We start from the raw sequence: 18,968 nt of genomic DNA, 5'->3' as shown, positions 1-18,968 counted from the left end.
TGATCTTCCAATCTGGGCTTTGGACCAACATGTTAAACCAGTGTTGTTGCAGTTGAGCTGTACGAAACAGTTTGACAGATGTATCTAAGCTTTAATTTCCAGATGAATCTCTCTAGAGTTCCATTTAGTATCCACTAAATGGTCTAGATCTGTGAAAGAGTCGCCCAATCCAAAAGGAGCAGGCTTTTATTGACTTCAAGACTGGTGAGATGCCCATACTGTACCACAGGACTCTCCAGAATTAAGCAAACACTGGATGATTTGATGTGAAATCCATGATCTGGATCAGTACTCCCTGGCCTCCTCTAGTTCATTCATGTAGACGTCTTCCTGCGGGTTCTCAACACACTGTAGACCATTATTGGGAGGCCGAACCGAATGAAAACGGCTCCAGTCTCCTTTACACAGGATCCATGGGAGAACGTCCACTTTGTAATGAAGCTCCGGGGAGAACTCGGTACTGATGAGGTTGGGGGCTCCAGCCCCTTTGCCTCGAGTGATGAGCTTCATGTGATCATCGTAGCAGCAATGCTGTGCAGCCAACGTGGTGCTGTCAAAGGCGAGCATCGAGCGAACGCAGAACTTTGCAGAGGGCTTGTAGATGTCCAGCCTCTCCTTGGGGCCGCTGGCATCTCGCCAGCGATAGGTCTTTTGCAACTTCCTATCGAAAATGTTGACAGCGCTGTAGACCACCTCGGATGGGTAGACGCAAGGGCAGTTGGGTAATTCGGTCAGGACCTGGTGTAAGTATTTCTGGAGGAAGTCGTTCTTGCAATTAAGCCACTTCTCACAGCTGTCAACATCTACAGGGTAATCAGATCAATTTATTAGTGGTGGCAAAAATAATTACTTTTTTAATTTTTACTAAATATTTTTACATATAACTTTTTGTTAATAACTAAAAAATTTTTATATATTTTATTATTTAATGCCAAAAGAAAATACGGTCATATTGAGAACCATGGCCTAACACGCAATGGGGGTTGTCTCGGTCTGCTGCCAAAACATAAAGATACATAAAAATATGTGCTGCAGGCAGCGGTCATGCTGAAACATAGCTGTTATTAACATTTATGTTCCATTGTGAAGAGATAAAAAAAAACACTTTATCCTGTTATGTTTTTAAACTACTTTCATTATTATTGTGGTTAAATGAATAGAGCTGTTACATTCAATGTTCAATGCCAAAAGTAAGAGACCAACAAAAAACTCCAAAGCAAATAGTGGGAGTTTTGGAAGAGGACTCTTTACTTTGTGGTCTCAGTAACACTCTCTGTGGAGCATTTGTGAAAAATTTGAACGTCAGATCTTTTACGGTCTAACAGGACTCCCACAGAGTTCCTCCTGCTGCAGTCTCAGAGGAGAAGTTTCTACAACCACGCTGATTAAATGGGTTTTGAACTAGACGTTAAGTTAAATGAAAGCTCAAACAAATCAATAAACATTTCAACTAATAAAAGAACACACTAGGAGCTTGAAAGGCATTTAACTGAACCCTTTATTAAGAGATTCAGCAGTGCAGTATAATGTTGCAGATATTATATAAATGGCAATAGTTACACAGTATCTAAAGTTACCTTGATCCTAACAGTTTTTGAACAATGTAACCTGGTACTGTAATTGGTTTCTGAGCACATGTTATGCAAATACCACTTTCTTTTCTTCTGAAATGCCTGAAATGTCCAGATTTTGGCTTTTTTTCTCTCTCTTGTTTTCATACTTGCAGAAAGTAATGACTGAAAAATACTTTACCAATTGTGTGCAGGCATGGTACATAATTGACTAGTCACTGTGTGTGTGGGAGAAGGTGGGATCTATAGAGAACAGTTAAAACAATGCAAATACGCATACACATACTGTATGAATATTTTAGAGAGCACATCAGTAGGAAAACAAAACCAAAAAATGTTTTAACTCCCGACCAGAACATTGCTGGAAAAAGGAAATATGGTCACCCTCACCACATATAAAAATTAGTGCGGTACCACCAGAATACTGAATTGCTGAATGACCACACCACAGAAATACGTTTAAAAAAAAAAAAAAACAACCAACCTGTGCCAAGAAGCTCTGTGCTGTTTGCCACTTCATGAGGAGTCGGTTCTGTCACAGGAATTATGTCATCTGTAGATGTAATAGAGAGAAAATATAAAATATATATATATATATATATATATATATATATATATATATATATATATATATATATATATATATATATATATATATATATATAAAAAATGAAATTTTAAATAAAAACACAATATGAGCTTACCCTCCTGAAAATAAAAATCTCTGTCAAAAACAAACTAAAAATCAAGACCAGTTCAGCTATGTAAATTAAGCACACTTCATTGCATTACTTCATGCTGGTTATCCACCATGGCTACACTGCCGTGCAAAGGCAAACGACCGTAACTTAGATTTTTGTCGAAAATGAGTTATTGATATTTTTGGGACATTCAAGACATCCTTTATCATGTGTATAAGTATCTTAATGCAATTTCATTGTTTTCCGAGAAAATAATGGGTCGTCTCAGTCGTCGTAACTTCGAAAAGCCCCAGAGAAACCAAGGCAAAACACTGTGTAACACCAATTACCGCTTTTTCACTTTGTTTGGAACGCTCAAATTGAATTACGCCGTTCTGACTTTGTTTAGCCGTGCGTTAATATGAAGTTACGGTGCCGGTTTGGAGTTATATGGTGTTTTGCCTTTGTTTTACTGTCCATTAAAGTCTGCCGCATTTTAATTACGGTGTAGACAAACGAATTAGATAGATCGCGATCTACCAAACAGCTCCATATATTTTTTTATTTTTTTTGTAATGCAGATTATTCTCCGGGCTGTCACTTCTAGTTGGATGCGTGTGGACTCGAATGCCGTAGCATGATCAATCATAATAAAATCAGTTGCCTACAAACAGTTCGCAATTAAATCCATATCCTACCTTTTCTTGTAAACCGATAAAATCAATCCAAGGTGATGACCGTCATTAGAGATGTTTAACCCACAAACATTCTGAGCATTATTCCCATTTGTTGGCGTTTACATCAATCCAAAAGTCGTTCTTTTAGGTTAGGCTATATCATACAAATCAATATAAAAGCAATTATGCTATGACTAGCATTCTTTTACATTACTGAGCATAGCAAATATATTGGTATCCACGGTATCCACTCAGGTTTAACTTTTAGTCTGCTTGTTACGATCAAAAAAACAAACAAACAACAACAACAACAAAAATTAATACAGTCACATTACTATATGCAATATCCTATATGAGACAGCTCATGATCACTAGATTTTATACAGGTGTTACTATAACAATTTTGTAAATGGTGATCAGCAACCAAATATTGATAATGTGTTAATTACTGCCTTTTGCCTTGGTGTGACTTCTCATGTTTTGCAGACAATGCAAAGGCAGAATACATTAACTTCAAAATAGGGGTAAAAATCAAGTTTGAGCTCACAATTTTTTAATGTAGATCATTTTCATTACTAAAACATCAAATTGTTAAATTTCCAGTGTCTTACCTATAATTATTTTGGCTGGAAAAGTAAAAAACTTTAAAGTCATTTTTCTCAGTTTCACACTCTAGCGAGTTATGGTCTTTTGTCTTTGTAGGGCAGTACACTAGTTAAGCTGGTCTGCCAGCAACAGTAACCAGTTTAAACTGGTCCAGATCAAGGAAGCTGAAGTATGATTTTTTTGCTCTCAAAACTACACCATCTGGCTGAAAAAAACCCATCTTTTTATTTTCCATTAAAAATTAGCTGTGTATTTTTAGCAGTGTATCAAATAGATATTTTTTTTCAATGACCAATTTATTTCTAAAAATTATATTTTCCATTAAAAAAAAAAAAAAAAAAACATATATATATATATATATATATATATATATATATCAATGACCAATTTATTTCTAAAAAATATATATATTTTTTTTTATTATTTTTGTTTTTTTAATAGTGTATTTGAGTTTGTAAGTGAACAGATTTTGTGTGTATTGCCCGTTTGTGCATGGCAGGTTGCGGACCGCCCTGTATCAGGGGCCTTTAAACTGAAAGCCCTCATTGAGCTGTCATACTGAAGCCAAGTAAACGCCTGCTGCTCTCAAAGAGCGGTTTCATAGTGTATACAGTACACACACAGAACGCCAGACTGCTCCTTTTCTAACACGAGTCTGGTGTCCCTGGTGTTTGTTCGACTTCTGCATGCCTGACAGAGATGAATGAGAGGCATTAGAGAAGTTTTCCATCACTATGAGCATAATTAGGAGCCGGATGGAATTAAGATCAAGATCAATAGTGAGTAGTGAAGTGCACTTTGGAGTTGCATAGGCCTGAGTATAAGTGACAGTACTGACAGTCTCACCGGGACAACGCTCTAAATCACATGTCCGTGATTCTGTAGCAGTGCAGGCGTAGCCACATGAACGAATCCTCTTTTGATTCCCGTGTCCACAGGTGACGCTGCATGGTGACCAGTCGCTCCATTCTTCCTCCTCATACTCTGTAAATAAAAAAAAAATGAATGAGTGTAGGAATTCTGTGACAAAAAGGAAGAACTTTTCTATAAATTGAGGCTAACAAATTCCTCAAACAGCATGTGGGAATGTTATGCAATGCAGGTCAGACCACAAATGAGTTGAGAATAAGGCTAAAGGAATTTCTTTACTCTATATAACAAGCTTCTGAAAGTAAAATCTTCACCGTTTCAGCTTCAGTCTGCTTGCATCTGAACTCTGTGTAGCGTCCAACATACTGGGATTGACAAAGAAGAAATCCAAAAACAACCAAGATGGTAAGTGCATCTCTCTGTTGTTTGCCTAAGAAAGCTAATGATGCACAACTAAATTAATATTGCGTATTTCTTTGTAAAATATAATCTCTCTAATGAACAAAATATGGGCCCTCCTGGCAGGACAGGCTTGCTTTTTTAAAAAAAAAAATTGGTAATAAATATGTCAGAGGCAAAGTCAGCCGCTTACAGCTGTGAGAACTGAGCCAATACAAACACTTCAGCAGGAAGACAAGGTCTAATAGCTTAGACGCTTTCCAACAATGCTCTCTTTCCACCACCATGCTAAAGAGATTAAAGTTTCAGAGCACTCCATGGCGGTAGTGATGGAGAGAGAGAAGATTGGGAGAGAAATAAGTGCACTGTTTCCTCACTGATGTATTTTGGCTGCATTGTTGTTGGTTACCAAGTGTTGTTGCTAATTCAGAGTCCACAGTACTGTCACAGAAAAGAAAACACTGATGATATACCCACTTATGAAGGTTATTCCAAATTGTTTAAATAACATTTTTGAATACTTTAATTTAATTGGTATTTATTGGGTGTTTTCCCATTAAAAAATGTGTAATTCTATAAAAAAAAAAAAAATTGTGTAAAATAAGACTACTTTATTTATTTTTTTTTAGAGAGAGAATATGTCTCAAAATAAGTTTATTTTTCTTTTTTTCCATTAGAATATTTCCCCCTGGTTTAAGCATAAACGGCACTACATTTTGTTCAATTTATGCTTAAAAACATTTCACAAACATGTTGCTTCTAGCAGTTCCACAAAAATATCAAGCGGTAAAAACTTGAATAATAGTAAACCGCAATAATAATAGCTAATAATTTTTTTTTTATTTATAATAAAATTATCAGCGTTGCCATCACAAGAATACATTTAAATTTAAAATATATTAAAATAAAAAGTTCTTTTAAATTGTGATAATATTTCAGAATATTACTGAATTTATCAAACAAATACAGCCTTTGTGAGCATAAGAGACTTCTTTTAAAAACATTTCAAAATCTTACTGACCCCAAATATTTGAAGGATAGTGTATGTTTAGAAATTATATGACTACAACTTTAAAAAAAAAAATAGATTGACTCACTTGCCTGACACTCTGTCCAAGCCAGGCATAATAAAATGTTAAATGCGATTTCTGCGCAAATCAGCAATGATATCCTTGTTAATGCTTAAGCAGAGTTGAGCTTGGCAGCCTCGTACAGTGTCAAATCTGCACAAAACTGTATATTAAACATTGTATATATTTTGATATTGTGTTGTGTCACACGATAGCGACCAGACATCATTCATTTCCAATGAAAGGAACACATGCAATCAAGACCACACACACTGGATCGACTTATATTTGCTATTAGAGAACTTTGTTTCAACTAAAATACCATAGGAATAGTAATAAGTTACTATAGTAAAACTGTGGTAAATCATTTTCATTAGGGCAGTAGAGAGGAAAAAATGACCTAAAGCTATAACATGCCGATGACCTAAAACTATAACATGCCGAACATGGTCTGCCTGTAATTCTGTGGCTCACCATAATTGCAGAAAAGCGTTTCATTAGTGTACGCCTCTAGAGCAGACCACATCATTAATAATACGGCTAATTCGCCCTTCCCTGTTTCCCATTCAAGCTTGTTTGTACACAACACACTCCTACTCTAAGTACACTCATTAGGTCTATTTTAGAGTAGGGGATCCACTGGGGCAACAGAGAGAAGCCGGTTTGGTTTCGTACCCACATCCTCAGAGGCTCTACTGCTGACACGACCGCAGCGAGCTTGCTGCAATTGCTTCTTTTTCGGCTGGGTGTTGGATTTGACCACACACCACCAATGCACTTTCTCTCTAATGAAGCTGACAGAACATGGTGGAACACAACCTCAATGGAGGATCACCCTGAAAGTCAATGACAGATGGAGAAGAGAAATGCCCTTGTGAAATAAACCTGGTTAAAGGATAAATGTAGATTCTGGCATAAATTAAACTTCCAAGTTTTAGTTTAACAATCCAGTGAGAGCTTATATGTGTGAAGCTTTTCTGTTCAAACTTTTTGCTATCCCTGCAATATTGCTATGCAAAAACTAGTATTAGTATAGTAAGCAGAGCTGATAAAAGTTAAAAAGTCTAGTTAAAAATAATCAAGACAGGTTTACTGCAGATTTTCCACTAAATAAACACAACGAAGAATGACATGAATCACTTTTATATATATATATATATATATATATATATATATATATATATATATATATTTATATATATATATTTTACATATATATGCACCAACATAAAAAAACAAACACAACACAGTTTTAGCTACCAAAGTTTAAGAAATGTTTCTTAAGCACCAAATTTCTGAAGCATAAGGTGACATAAAATAGATAAGAGTTAAATCTTATCTATTTAATATATAATATATTTATATATAGATGATATAATTTATGTATTGTAATAGATTTAAATTGTACTGTATTTGTAATCAAAGACATGCAGCCTTGATGATGATAAAATCTTTCAAAAATATATTTTTTTGGTATTGTGTGTTTTAATACATGTTTAATTTAAGTGATGAAGTTAAGCAACACTGTGTTTTAAAAGTATCCCTTTAATATCACCTATGTTGAAAACAGTTGTGCTACTTAATGTGTTTGTGGAAACTGCAACGCACTATTCTGTAATGAATAGAAAGTGCAAAATAACAAAATTTATTTAAAAAAAAAAAAAAACACTTCTGTCATTTTTGACCAATTTAATGCATCTTTGCTGAATAGAAGTATTTTATTTTATTTTCTGACCCCCAAATAGTGAACAGTAGTCTGAACAGTAATCTCATAACTTGGGGCTAAGCAGTACCTGCTTGGAAACAGTCATTATTTTATTCATAGAGGCAGAAAAATTACCCAAAACAGCTTTGAGTACAATATCATACTTCCCAGCAACTGGATGTTGTTTGCCAATTTTTCAACGTCTCACCCATAAAAGAGTGACTGAATGCTTTAACAATTTCCTTAGGCAGTAAATATAACTTTGGTGTGGAAAAATGGAAATGAAAGACAAAACAAAGGTAAAAAACACTTTCATTCCAAGGCCTGAGAGCTGCCATGAATTCCAGAGAATTGTGTGAATCATAGCGAAGCGCCAGTCATGAGATGAAAACACAGCAGACGCTCTCTTTGTCAGCCCAAGCATGCTGGCCCATCTTTCAATCTACTGTCTAATTGAACACAAATATTAGTTGTTTAGCCAGCAAAGAGACCCCACGCTGCTCTTAGCAAGCATCGGGGCCCAGGTTTCAAATAGCCACGTTTTCCAAGCACTAGTGTCAACTTCAAAGCGGACACACAAAGCTGATGCTCAAGCCCACTGTCACTAACGTGAACCAGGCATAGCGTTGAGTTTCATCCTGAAATCCATTATTCAATACTTTCACTGTGATCTTTTCTTCACCACATACTTTGAAAAGGTTCAGAGCACTTGATGATAAGTTGTGTTCTGCTATTTAAGGATAAAAATCGCATTAAAATGATATTTCAGCACTACAGTTTGCCCTGTATGTAAACATTTTGAGGTAATGATCTGCCAAACTGACAAAGAAGCAGTCTGGTGGTGAGATTACATGCATACCACAACTAATATTGTGATAATCTATTAGGACACACAGCACCGGGTCACCTTTCACTGTTTACTGCTGATAGGGATCAAAAGAAAGTATCTGGAAGTGGCGACAGAAATGGCATGTTTATGTAGCAGTTCTTGAGTGTAACCCTTAAAGCATAATCACAATGTCAAGCCCTAAAAAGGAGGCTGGGGCCCGCATTGCTGAGGAAATCAGCTAGGCATTTGTGCCCCGGCATTCCAAGAAGCCCCAACACGAGCACTGATACTTCCGATAACGAGGCTGAAGAAAAACAAAAACTAAAAACTCAAGGTTTCCAGTTACACAGTTTGGAAAAAAATATCAAGACAGTTTAATTCAGGTCAATTATTAGGATTTTTCTTCACTTTTGCACAGCAGCAGGGATGTGTTAAAACTCTCACTGGCAAAAAACTACCCGTGCTTACCGTAATTGTCCATGGAGTCCCAACCCTTCCATCGTCTGTTCCAGTCTGCACCCACACCACTCAACAGGGAATCTTCTCCCTCATAACTGAGGTCCTCTCCATTCTCCTCCAGACTGCCTTGCCCGGGACCCTCTTGACTGGAGTCATGGTATTCCCAGAACAGCGGCCAGAAGAGCTTTTTATGGCCTGGCCACTCTTCTGAGCTCAAGGACCAGTCATTCCTGCTCTCTTTGGCAAGGTCCATCTCAATCTCCATCTGTGGGTTGTCCACAACCTCAATGGTAACCTGGTAGAGAGATACAAGTTGGTATGTTGATCTGCAAAAAAGGCATATCAGAAAGTTGTAGTTCTACAAAACCTTGGTTTTGGCTGGTTTTTGGAACATGATAACCAGTTCAAGATAGACAACCAGCCCAAACAAGCCTGACCAGGTCCAGCTAGCCAGGTTCAACCTTCTAGACAGGCTTGGAGGCAAGTTTGGACCACCTAGAAACCATTTTAGCAAACACCAAGTCTGACTATGCTGTCTAAGCAAATTAGATTAATTGCAATAATATATATATATATATATATATATATATATATATATATATATATATATATATATATATATATATATATAATATATTATTATTATTATTATAATTATAATACATTGATAGATAGAAGGTCACATTCAATTGATCTTAAGTGATTAGAACTCAGAAAATGTATTTTTCAAATAAATTATTTTATTTTGGACTTTCTATTCATCAAAGAATCCTGAAAAAAAAAACATTATCACAGTTACCACAAAAATATTAAGCAGCATAACTGTTTTAAACATTGATAATAAGAAATGTTTCTCGAGCACCAAATTATAATATTAGAATGATTTCTGAAGGATCTTGTGACACTGAAGACTAGTAATGATGCTGAAAATTTAGCCTTCCCATCTAAAATATATATTACATTTTCAAATACATAAAAAAAATGGAAAACAGTTATTTTAATAATGTAATAATGGTTCCTTCTTAAGCAAATAAATGCAACCTTGGTGACTTCCTTCAAAAACACTAAAAACAAAATGACCCCAAACAGTACTGTATATGTTTAACTGAACACACAACATATTGGGTTTAATTGCGCAGACATTTAAAAGTTAACTCAATTGCCCCCTTGAGCACTGTGCTTTTTTAGAGCCGTGTATGTTAAGTATGTTCAAAGGATATTCAAAGTTTTCTCTTTTCTCCTGTTTGTTTATTTCAAAGGATGTTTTGAGGTGACAGATTTGTTCTTTGCATGCTTGGGCTCGTAGTGCAAGTGTTCCAGCAGGCAGAGACAAAGGACTGATTGTTTATTTCCCCCACAGTGTAGCAATCTGATGGCTGCTGCAGCTGTTTATAAAGGCATGGAGCAGTTTAGAGCGGGTGATTACGCTACTGTAACTGCACTGTTTACAATAGTCGGTCTCCACCTCCTCCTTGAACTAATCATCATGACTGTATTCTACATCCAAAGAACACAAGACATCACTATTGAAGACAAAAAAGATCCAAGGTTTAGATCACTGGAGGTCCATTAAATGGCAAATTTAAGTTTAATATTAAACACAGATGTTTAAGAAATCTCCGCTGCATTTCTTTGTCAAGGTCTTATCAAATTTGTTGACACTAGGAATGAGTCATGGAAAAAGAAGATAACATGAGATATACCAAAAACGTAAGAAAGTGTTCAGTTCAAACTGACGTCTTAAAATTATAACGTTCACCACATTACCTGCTGAAGGCAGTAACTCATACATTTACATTGGCAGCAAACATATTGGAGACCCATTAAAACAAAATAGCTTTTTCTAAAAAAGTATGGAAGATGGACCCGTCCCACTTGGAAGACTCTTGAATTTTCCCTATTATAAAAGTCAGTTTGCTTACCAGGGATCTCCTGTGTATTTTTTCCCTGAAGTCTAACTTCGTTTCCTCTCAAGTCCACTTACACACGTCAATTTCATAACAGTACTAAAAATATAAAAATCCCTCCTTTACCGGTGTTGTAAAAACATTTAAAGATTGGGATCTGCTCTTGGAGGGAGCATTAAAAGTGCCTGTTAAAATAATACTGTGGCCTTTCACCTTTCGGATTTTCTCGGGATTTCATTTTGGTACACTGTGCAGGAGCTTGAGCGGCATGGCTGAAATGAGCTACACCAGAATAAAGGTCTCGCTTGGGGTAATTTAAGAGGCCTCTCCGGTTTAGAAGCAGCTGTGACATGACCAGCAACAGCGCAGAAACCTGAAGTCCCTACTGCAATCACAGCAGCAATAACAGTGAAACAATGAGTGCATAGGTTAATTACATACACCACAAACTGTTGCCAAGTAAAATCAATCCATTACCCAACTCATTATACAATGATTTAGTTCACCCTAAGGAAAGAAATGACAAGGTTTTGGGAACGGTGAGATGTTAAACATATCTGGAATAACAAACTACCCTCATAATATTAACAACTGTCTTTAGAAGAACTAATGCCAAGATATACAGATACACAATGAAAGAAACCCAAGACACAAAATGACTGATTCAGCTCATTTACCTCATTTTCTTGTGGTCCAAGAGCCTGTAAACACTGTATTACTTTTTTAAAAGCATGTATATACAGGACGAAACTTGATTCTGAAGCAATCAAAATGACAATAAGGTAAGACTGGACCTGCTCTTACTTGAATGTTTGGGTTTTGGGAGCCCAGGTCTGCGTTGGCCAGTTCAGGGAAGTTCTTCAGGTCTAATATGAACGGTTCTTCTTCTTCCTGTGGAGCAGGTTTGGGAAGGACTCCCTCTGAGCGAATCTGTGACCATCTCCTCTTATGACGGCGAGGCAAAGGTGGCTCACTCCTCAATTGGTTCTGCCGCTGAATGTCCTGCAGTGACTGTCTGACATCTTTGGAGTCATCGTGACCTCTGACCTGGGAAGTGCACACATAGTATCCCATGAAAGGAACATCTGGTGATCTAACTAGCTTTATTTACTTTAGATGAGAGTGGAGTGATTGGTTTATTTATGTATCAAAGGAAAAAGGATAAAATATTTATGATTATGTTTAGTTTTGTAATTAATGTTGGTTTGGGGATCTGTCTTAGTTTAACACCATATCAAATCCTTACAGCTGTGACCTTATGGCCCATATGAAAAAAGATGTCTGGGTTTCAAATAAACCCATCTGGAGTGAAATGTCTGATGCATGACAGCATATCAGGTGGATTTTGGAACAGGATTAGTAGAAATCATGGCAATAATTTAAGAGCCTTCTTTTGCTTTAATGATCCAGGAAAAGCCTGTTTCCCAGACATTTGGAAGACTCTGTCCGTCTCTTTTAAGGTTTCGTATATACAAAAAGCAATCTTTGAGTTCTTTGATTTCCATGCTGCATATCTGTCAATCGATGCTTCATTGGGTTACCATTAGCAACATAACAAAACAGACAGCAGACAAACATCATGGCTCACTCTCTTGACAGCTGTTTGACATTACGGGTAATGCTGCGTTCAACGGATGGAGAGGGACTGTGAATCCCTAGAGGAAGACTCAGGAGTCGGGACAGTGCATGCAGGTAAATTATTACACATTAAGGGATATGTATCTCTTTCATCTGGTTTACTTTAATATGGAGACATACAGTCTGTGGCGGTACAAAGAAAGGCTTCCTGTTGTCCACAAACTATGACAATACTCTAAAGCACTTTGCAGTTTGCTACTAATCATGTCAACAAGTCTCAAGCCTCAAAATTGAGGCAGATGATGGTGACCTTTAAAAAAAAAAAAATGATTTCCAAGTTTTGTAAGTTTTTTTTTTTTTTTTTTTTTTTTTTTTTTTAGTAAAGGTAAAATATTACTATAATAATTATTTTAATATTAAATACTATATAGTGTGGGTCAAAAGTATTATTGGTTAATATTATTTTTCCCCAAACACACATTGTATAAAACAAAATTGTTTTCTTTTTCTTTAAAATAATATACACTGATGAATTGTGCAGAACAAGACCGGGGACATTTAAATATTGTAAGTAAATAGTATAAATGTTCATGTTGTCTTTAGCTGCATGCACTCTCCAACATGCAATAAGCACCAGATGAAACTCAGTTTAGACTTTACATTTTGGATCATGCTGTGCTTCAAAGAGTTCTTGCGGAGGCCCTGTCTATAAGCCACCAGAGACTTCAAAAGAAAAGCAACATACACAAGCGTAAATCAGAAAACAAGAGACACATATGTCCTCATCATGGCCACATCATTCTGCAAGCATTCTCTATAACCAACGCTATAACTCATTACTTTTAAATCTCCATCTCAGATCGTCACAGATTCAGATCACCTTGGTGCATTTCAACATGTGGTATTCCTGCTCTTCTTCATCTAGAGACTTGGTTTGATGGTCCCAATTTTCCCTTCTGACGCAGCAGAGAAGAAAGGGGGGGGGGTTGAGTCTGTCTGATCAAAGCCTCTCTTTACTGATCATGCATGGCCTGCCTTGCATCTTATAACTTCACTGCTTGTGTCTCTCCCAAACGCAAAACAGATGTCCTCTGCTCCAGACGATAAACTTCACCATTGCGCTCTAATGAAGTTCATCATTACCGGGGGTGGGAAGGAGGAATGGAATGGAAGCTTCTTTAATGATTTGTACACAATTATTAACGTCTAAACGAAAAGCTTTTCTATTTAAATTCAATATTTTATAATTTCCATTCAAATTTGTTCAGCGCAGAGTTAGTGTTTTGATAGATGGAAATACGTTTGAGATTATCGACCGATAAACAAGCGTTATCCCGACGCGATCGAACGCTGTTTCAAAAGCAGAGCAACAAACTGAAGCAGTCACCATGCGTCATATAATAAAATGTGCAGAAATAATTTAAAGCTGCAGTCCATAAGTTTTGCCTCTTTGTCGCCAACTCTGTTTGAAAACCTGCAATTGCAGCTATTAGCAGAATTACCTTCCTTGCGTGGGTTGTGCGTCGGCACAGCTCCAGCGCGGATGAATCGAATGTTTTGAGGTGTATGTGTGGCAGTCAGTCATCGCACCGGAGTGGATATTTACTGTATTTCACAATATGTCTTGGAATTTGTGACCCAAATAAGAATTTTTCACCATATATTGTGAACATCTGAACAAGTAAGTAACAAGTCTGCCACAATTGTTCTGACCAAGTGAGGAATAAAAGCATTACAATAAATCGCGCTACCGTGCAAATTATTATCAAAAATATTATACTTTATTCTCAAATTGTTAATGTTAACAACATCAGCATTACGTGACTATATAGTGTGTATTAGCGTGCAGATTTCAACTTCTGTACAGTCTATTCTCTAATTGTCATACCATTCGAATTTCATATTAAGAAATTATTTTAACCCAAAAAGCAAATTATGCTCCCTTCGAACTGGTTGTCTTTAAAATTCAAATCTTGTGTAATCCCAGGCTATCTTTAATCAGAAGCACATTTAAAACTTGAATATAGTTTTAATTTCATTCACATTGTCTCATAAAACACATAATCCTTTCTGGATTACAATCCGCCATCAAAATGATACATTTAATTATCCCAGCTGCTGTGAGAAAAGACTATAAACGATCCACCACCTGCAGCATCCTCACATGATAGCCTAGTAGCCGGGACAACTTCTTTATGTTTACAGATGTGAAGTAATGACGCAGCAGCATGCTCAAATTTCCTGAAAAAACCTACCCGTACCACTCAAATTAGAAAACCTGAAGAACCTGGTTATAAGCGATCATCGTTGTGAAATAGGCTAAAGAAAGGCGATAGTTTTGAACACAGGCTGGTTATGCCACTTGCTCAAATATTGATTTCGGATAATTTTGAGCCACAATAAGTTATGGACTGCAGCTTTAAACTTCAGTCGCGAAAAGTAAAGCTTGGTACGTGTCCCAAAAAGTCGTCACCATGGTTCAGTGCACGCCACAGTTGTGAGTTCTGATGTCTAACGCAAACAAATGACTGTGATTTCTTGTTACAAAGTCAGTGGATCATTCAGAGCTGTTAGGCTACTAGTTTATTGACTCACTAAACCACGAGCCATTTTGCCAAAACGCCTGATTTGAAATAAAAATGAGAATGTTAAATCCTTTTTACACAAATGTTTACTACTACAAAACTATTGTAGGCTACTTGACTTCTCTGAGACTTACATTTGTTTATTTACTGACTGTTTTTTAATTTGACAATATGTAGGCTACTTTAACATAGCCTAACCCCATTGTCAACTAAGTTTTGTTGTATAACTGAAACGTACTAACCATTGTACTGCCCCATTTTGAATGTTTGGCGTTTGACTGGCTGCATCTTGCCATCAAAAAGCACTGACACTTGACCCAAAGCCAGAATCTTATTGGTTGGCATGTAACGTTTTCATCATTGAACGAAGAAAACAAGTACATATGGTTATCTATGTGTGAATTTTCCATAGCAATTACTATTTAAAATCTTGTTCTTGTTTGAAATCTTTATTCTGCCAAATATTCATGTCTCATTTAAAAGGCCTTCAGAAGACAGTAAACATGAACTTAGGATTTGAGTGAATGTGTCAGCTAGGAATTGCACAGTCGGAGTGCAGTTGGGAACTACTGTCTATTTTTTTACAGCCGTGTAAAACCTGTGAGGATGTTTACCATCCACAAAATTTTTCGTCTGCCTGCCTGTAGTGAGCGCAATGAAGGATTTCAAGTGTTTTCCTCACTTTGTGGCCTTCCAGAGATCTTTCCATACCATTCCCATCAATCATTCTATAATCAAACCTCTGAGAAAAAGTCACGCCAAGATAAGCTCCTCACTCAGCATTGCAGTTTGTATTAATCACTTTCTTCACATGGGTGAAACTGCTTACTCACCAGCTGAGACGAAAAGGATGGCCTATGATTTCACAATGAGTGCTACAGGTTAATACGCGAAAAGAAATTTTAAAGAATACTTTCCTGTGCCGCAAAGCGGTTCGCAACAACTAAGTCCCTGGAGCCAAAATTCCTGACTCTCCACAAAGGGGGCCAAAAGAAACAGAGGAGGCAAGACAGCAAGGCCACTTGTGAGAAGAGTGACATGGTAAGGAGCGGAATCCTGTCCCAGATCCTAGCAGAGACAATCATTGTCCTCATGCCTTTATGTTGTTCTTTCTCTATATTTTTCTTCCAGCATACCCACCTGGTGTTACAATCTGATTCTCTTGGCATGCCTCAACAGCATCAATGTACCATATGTTATCTCCTCTCCTCACAAAACAATTGTTGTGTTTTTTATAGGACTGTGCCATCTGGACAGCACAGAGACCCTAGGAGAATAAACGAATATGCGGGGCCCCTGCCAAAATAACACACACTACACACACATGGTCTGGGGATGCTTTGAGTTGGAATATGCTGGAGCCAAGGTGCCACCACAACAAGAACAGGGCATCAGCGCACCGAAGCTGGAGAGGCACCAGAGTCCCAAAGCACATAAAACATTCAGTCTGATTTCCACAATAACCTCACAAAGCATTACCCTTTTTGACCGCATAGAAAGAATAAAGGCAAATGGGATGCATATTTTTTTAAACTTATGCCATTTATATCTTACAAGCTGAATGAATATTTCTTGTTTTAAAAACTTTACTCATATGTACCTGGTTTTTTATCAGGGGCAGAAATGGGTTTTCCATATGAAATACTTCTTGTGTGCAGCAAGTGAAGCTCAAAGTTAGAGCGCCTAGATGGATATTCTCTCCCACACAGATCCACGTCTGGCATCTCTCAGATGGCTTGTGTCAAAAACTCTTCATTTAGCGTCATGCAAGCCTCAGAAAATCACAGTCCCCCTAGAATTCCTGTTGACACTTGATAACCAACTTGTACCAAATGTACCGTGGTACTGTACATCTTGATACCAACTGTAATTAATGTTATAAACTAAAAAAGACAGATTGGATACACATCTTTCTTCTTTTACAAGCTTCAGATGTTTATAATCAGATCTCGATGCTGCACAACATGTTTTGTAGGGCCAAGATCTAAAAAATAGTTGTACTCAGCAACATTCAGGCACGTTATTAAATCTATTCCTACTTTCAGGCTGCATGTGTGTGTTCTGGTGGTTTTTGTGAAATATTATCTGGTGTTTCTTTATTAAATTCTGAATATAGCTTTCACAGCATCTACCAAGGCATTCGCAATATACTTTCAAACAGAGCACTGGACATTTTAGAGCTTGCTTTTCCGCACCCGAGTCAAAAACGCGCTCAATGCTAAGAAACACCAATGTGAACTCTCCAAAGCGGTGAGTCAAGACATACTTGGCGCCATTTTGTGGAATTGGGGTCTGCTTGGGGGCTTGGAGGAGAGGAAGAGCCCTGTGATTATTGGCCTTATCAATTTATAGCAACCAAGGCTACGGAACTCCTACGAGAGTTTCTCTGCGCGTTGGTGTATTGATTAGTAAAGGGTCACAGTTTTTGTGTGAAACCAGTGGGCTCTCCCATGTCTGCGTGATCCCTGGTGGCTACTTTAAATAACCAAACGCGCGTCTTCCTCCATATAGGTAACTTACATGTATTCGGAATTCTAATCAGCTCAGGTGACACTGTAGTAGTTATATACTGATCATAAATCAACGCACAAAGACACGCTAACTGTTTGTATAGACCAAGATGCTTACTTGTATTTACCAGTCTAGCTATATCCGGCAGGTCTTCGTGCACCCCTTGAGCAATAGTGTTTACCTAAACGCCCTCGGCGCAAAGTTGTGCCGGTGAACGAGAATTTCTGCTATTGATTGTCATGTCAGTGCAAGAGAGGCCTTCCAGTTTGCTTACATGCTAGTAGTGATACTGTGTGAGCTTAGCCGTCCTTTGTTTTAATGTATAGAAAGACGGGAATACGCCGCGCGAAATGCAGTGCGTTCTAATCGAGACAGCCTGGGAGTAGTGGACTGTTTAAAAGTTGTGGGTACTTAGTGCTAATGTAAGTTTACGCATTTCCTACTCTCGACTTAACACTGCAATAGATATAATAGCTGCATCACTATGAATAACAGCAATCCATCGGGAGTTAGATACAGCGACGTCTAGTATGCCCTGTTTGTTCTATTCGACACAGTGTGACCTCAGTCTTCTTGTGGCGTGAAGGAGTATTAATACGATTGCATGACGCAGTTAATACCAAGAACATACCTATGAACATTAAACGGTGGGTTATTCAGTTTAACAGTGGGGCAAATTAACCACCCAGCCATTCCAGGCACATAAACACACATTAAACTATATATGGAAACTGTATTTTCAGTGTGGTTTGACTTCTCAAATGAACTCCTGCACTTCTTTCTGGAGATGATGAATGATCGGTAATAAAAAGATCATACCTGTCGGTACACCATGCCTGCTCTTTTGGAACACTCATTTAAATTCATTGTTTCTGCAGCGTAGCAAAGCAGACCAGAGCTAGGTGTCACCAATAAAGATCAAATGCTGTTTTGGCATTCACAATATTGGAATACATAAACTTATCCTTTTTAAAACAGGATAATTTTATCTTGACGAACAACGGTTTCCTCCTTTCAGTTAAAATGTAGCCTTTAGAAATATAGATTAAAACACACATTTGTGTTTTGACCCTGGATAGTATGTATATTCGGATGTGACATCATAGCACCTAAGGTGACCAATTAGCTCGCAGGTTTTTTTTTACATTTCCTACTGGTTACAAACCCCGAGCTGGGTGGTGTACTATCGCTTAATTTATGGGGGTGCGTCAGCCTACTATCATCTGAACCATACGACTAGGTGCGAGTAGTGAATCCAGAAAGACATGGATATTGTCATGCTAAACTTTAGAATCTTTTATAGGCCCCCCGGCTGTCTTGTTTCAAAAGTTATTGATTCATCCCAACTCTCCCCATGACGCATTTCATTTTGGGATTTTCTGAGCAAAATGACGTTTTAATTTAGATATTAAACTCTTCTGTTGCTGTTAAAATAACTTTATTTATAAACAAAAATAGCTAATTAATCTTCTTATTGACGAATTGTCATACTCTCGTAGAGATGTTGTCACTCTTGCGCTT

At 37.3% G+C, this 18,968-nt stretch overlaps 3 protein-coding genes across 5 annotated transcripts in view; 1 reads left to right on the top strand and 2 right to left on the bottom strand.

The window, feature by feature from the left end:
• The window catches only part of LOC122140127 (HHIP-like protein 1), a 351,574-nt gene that overhangs the window by 20,217 nt on the left and 312,389 nt on the right, over positions 1 to 18,968 (top strand). The window lies entirely within an intron of this gene.
• Positions 1 to 18,968, bottom strand: part of LOC109108078 (B-cell lymphoma/leukemia 11B-like) — a 392,484-nt gene that overhangs the window by 148,823 nt on the left and 224,693 nt on the right. The gene's annotated exons all lie outside the window — the stretch shown is intronic.
• LOC109047271 (isthmin-2-like) lies at positions 78 to 11,865 on the bottom strand. Its single transcript, XM_042742047.1, has 5 exons — positions 11,578 to 11,865; positions 8,876 to 9,161; positions 4,381 to 4,518; positions 2,056 to 2,124; positions 78 to 803 (listed from the first exon to the last, which is right to left on the bottom strand). The coding sequence occupies exons 1-5, from the start codon at positions 11,845 to 11,847 to the stop codon at positions 286 to 288; spliced, it is 1,281 nt and encodes a 426-aa protein (XP_042597981.1). The 5' UTR covers positions 11,848 to 11,865; the 3' UTR covers positions 78 to 285.

Source organism: Cyprinus carpio, chromosome B17 (assembly GCF_018340385.1).
Source record: "Cyprinus carpio isolate SPL01 chromosome B17, ASM1834038v1, whole genome shotgun sequence".
NCBI lineage: Eukaryota > Metazoa > Chordata > Actinopteri > Cypriniformes > Cyprinidae > Cyprinus > Cyprinus carpio.
Note: the sequence above shows the minus strand (reverse complement) of the source record. Positions and strands in the feature narration are given on the sequence as shown.